Genomic DNA, 1584 nt, shown 5'->3' with positions numbered 1-1584 from the left:
CGGAGACTACTTCTCAGTCGGCATCTAGAGATCAGCCGACTGTTGTTATTACTCTGGAGGCCTTGCAATCGCTGATTCAAAGTTAAGTGAATCAAGCGGTGCAGAGCCGAATGGATTAGGTGGTACAGATAGCTTTTGCTGTTTTTGGAAGGTGGGCGGCTCCGACAGCACCTGTACCTAGCCATGTGACTCTAGTGCCTGAAGCATAAGTAGGTGTTCAGGTAGCGATACCTCCAACAATTTCGAAGGAGCTACCTGGTACAACGGTAGTGACNCCCACGGAATTGAAAGAGTTGAAATTGCAACTGCAAGAATTGTTGAACCAGGGGTTCATACGACCTAGTGTGTCACCGTGGGGAGCTCGTGTTGTTTGTGAAGAAGAAGGACGGTACACTCCGTCTCTATACTGATTATAGGGAGCTGAATAAGGTGACCATTAAAAATAAGTATCCCTTGCCGCGAATTGATGACTTGTTTGACCAGCTTCAAGGGGCAGCGGTATTTTCGAAGATTGACCTTCGTTCTGGTTATCACCAGATAAGAGTCAAAGAAGATGACGTACCGAAGACAGTTTTTCGTACTCGGTATGGGCATTATGAGCTTGTTGTGATGTCCTTTGGCTTGACTAATGCCCCTGCAGTGTTTATGGAGCTGATGAATCGGGTATTCCAGGATTTTTCTGGATTCTTTTGTCATTGTGTTCATTGATGATATCTTGGTTTATTCCAAGACAAACGATGAANTACATTCTTCAACTGCCCAGGGAGTCATAAGATGCTGTGCGTCATGTATATGTTGGAGGGACCAGCCCATTTTTGGTGAAACCAAAGAAGCCAAAGATGGAGGCTAGTGGAGTCCCAATTTCATGGGCAGCATTTAAACATGAATTTTGTGAGAAATACTATCCTGCTCTAGTAAAATTATGAAACCGAAAGGTCTNCTTTTGTCATTGTGTTCATTGATGATATCTTGGTTTATTCCAAGACAAACGATGAACATGCAGAACATTTGAGGAAGGTTTTGTTGGTTCTACGTAAACAAAGATTATATGCCAAGTTCTCAAAATGCCAGTTTTGGCTTCAAAAGGTAGTATTCCTTGGTCATGTGGTATCCAAGGATGGTATAACTGTTGATCCNAAAATTATGAAACCGAAAGGTCTTTATGCAGCTGGAGCAGGGTAATATGTCAATAGAGAAGTATGAAGTGGAGTTCACACGATTATCCAGGTTTGTTCCTCATATGGATGCTACTGAGAAAGAAAAGATAGATCTCTTTATCCTTGGTTTGAGGACAGAGATGTAGGGATTAGTGTCTGCCCATGCTTTTTAAAACTTGTTACTGCTTATAATACTACTGTGGAATTAGATGCTGCCACCCNTTATAGGTTGGGTTCGACCAACTACAGTTACTGAGGTGAGAAGTTTTCTGGGTTTAGCCGGATATTACAGGCGCTTTATTAAAGACTTTGCAAGGATTGCTGCACCACTGACTCAGTTAACCCGAAAACGGAAGAAATTTGATTAGAGTCGAGCTTGTGAAAGTAGTTTTCAGGAACTCAAGGAAAGATTAGCGTCAGCCCCAGT

At 42.6% G+C, this 1584-nt stretch overlaps 1 protein-coding gene across 1 annotated transcript in view; it reads left to right on the top strand.

The window, feature by feature from the left end:
- LOC111434816 overlaps positions 1–1303 on the top strand; it is a 3012-nt gene extending 1709 nt beyond the window's left edge. The window contains exons 5-7 of the mRNA XM_023072200.1: positions 327–663; positions 985–1086; positions 1169–1303. Of these exons, the coding sequence (XP_022927968.1) occupies positions 327–663; positions 985–1086; positions 1169–1303 (574 nt within the window). The remainder of the gene's footprint in view (positions 1–326; positions 664–984; positions 1087–1168) is intronic.
- The last annotated feature ends 281 nt before the right edge of the window (positions 1304–1584 follow it).

Source organism: Cucurbita moschata, unplaced genomic scaffold (genome assembly GCF_002738365.1).
Source record: "Cucurbita moschata cultivar Rifu unplaced genomic scaffold, Cmos_1.0 Cmo_Scf00003, whole genome shotgun sequence".
In the NCBI taxonomy this organism is placed as follows: domain Eukaryota; kingdom Viridiplantae; phylum Streptophyta; class Magnoliopsida; order Cucurbitales; family Cucurbitaceae; genus Cucurbita; species Cucurbita moschata.
The sequence above is the reverse complement of the archived record's forward strand: the minus strand, read 5'-3'. Positions and strand labels throughout refer to the sequence as shown.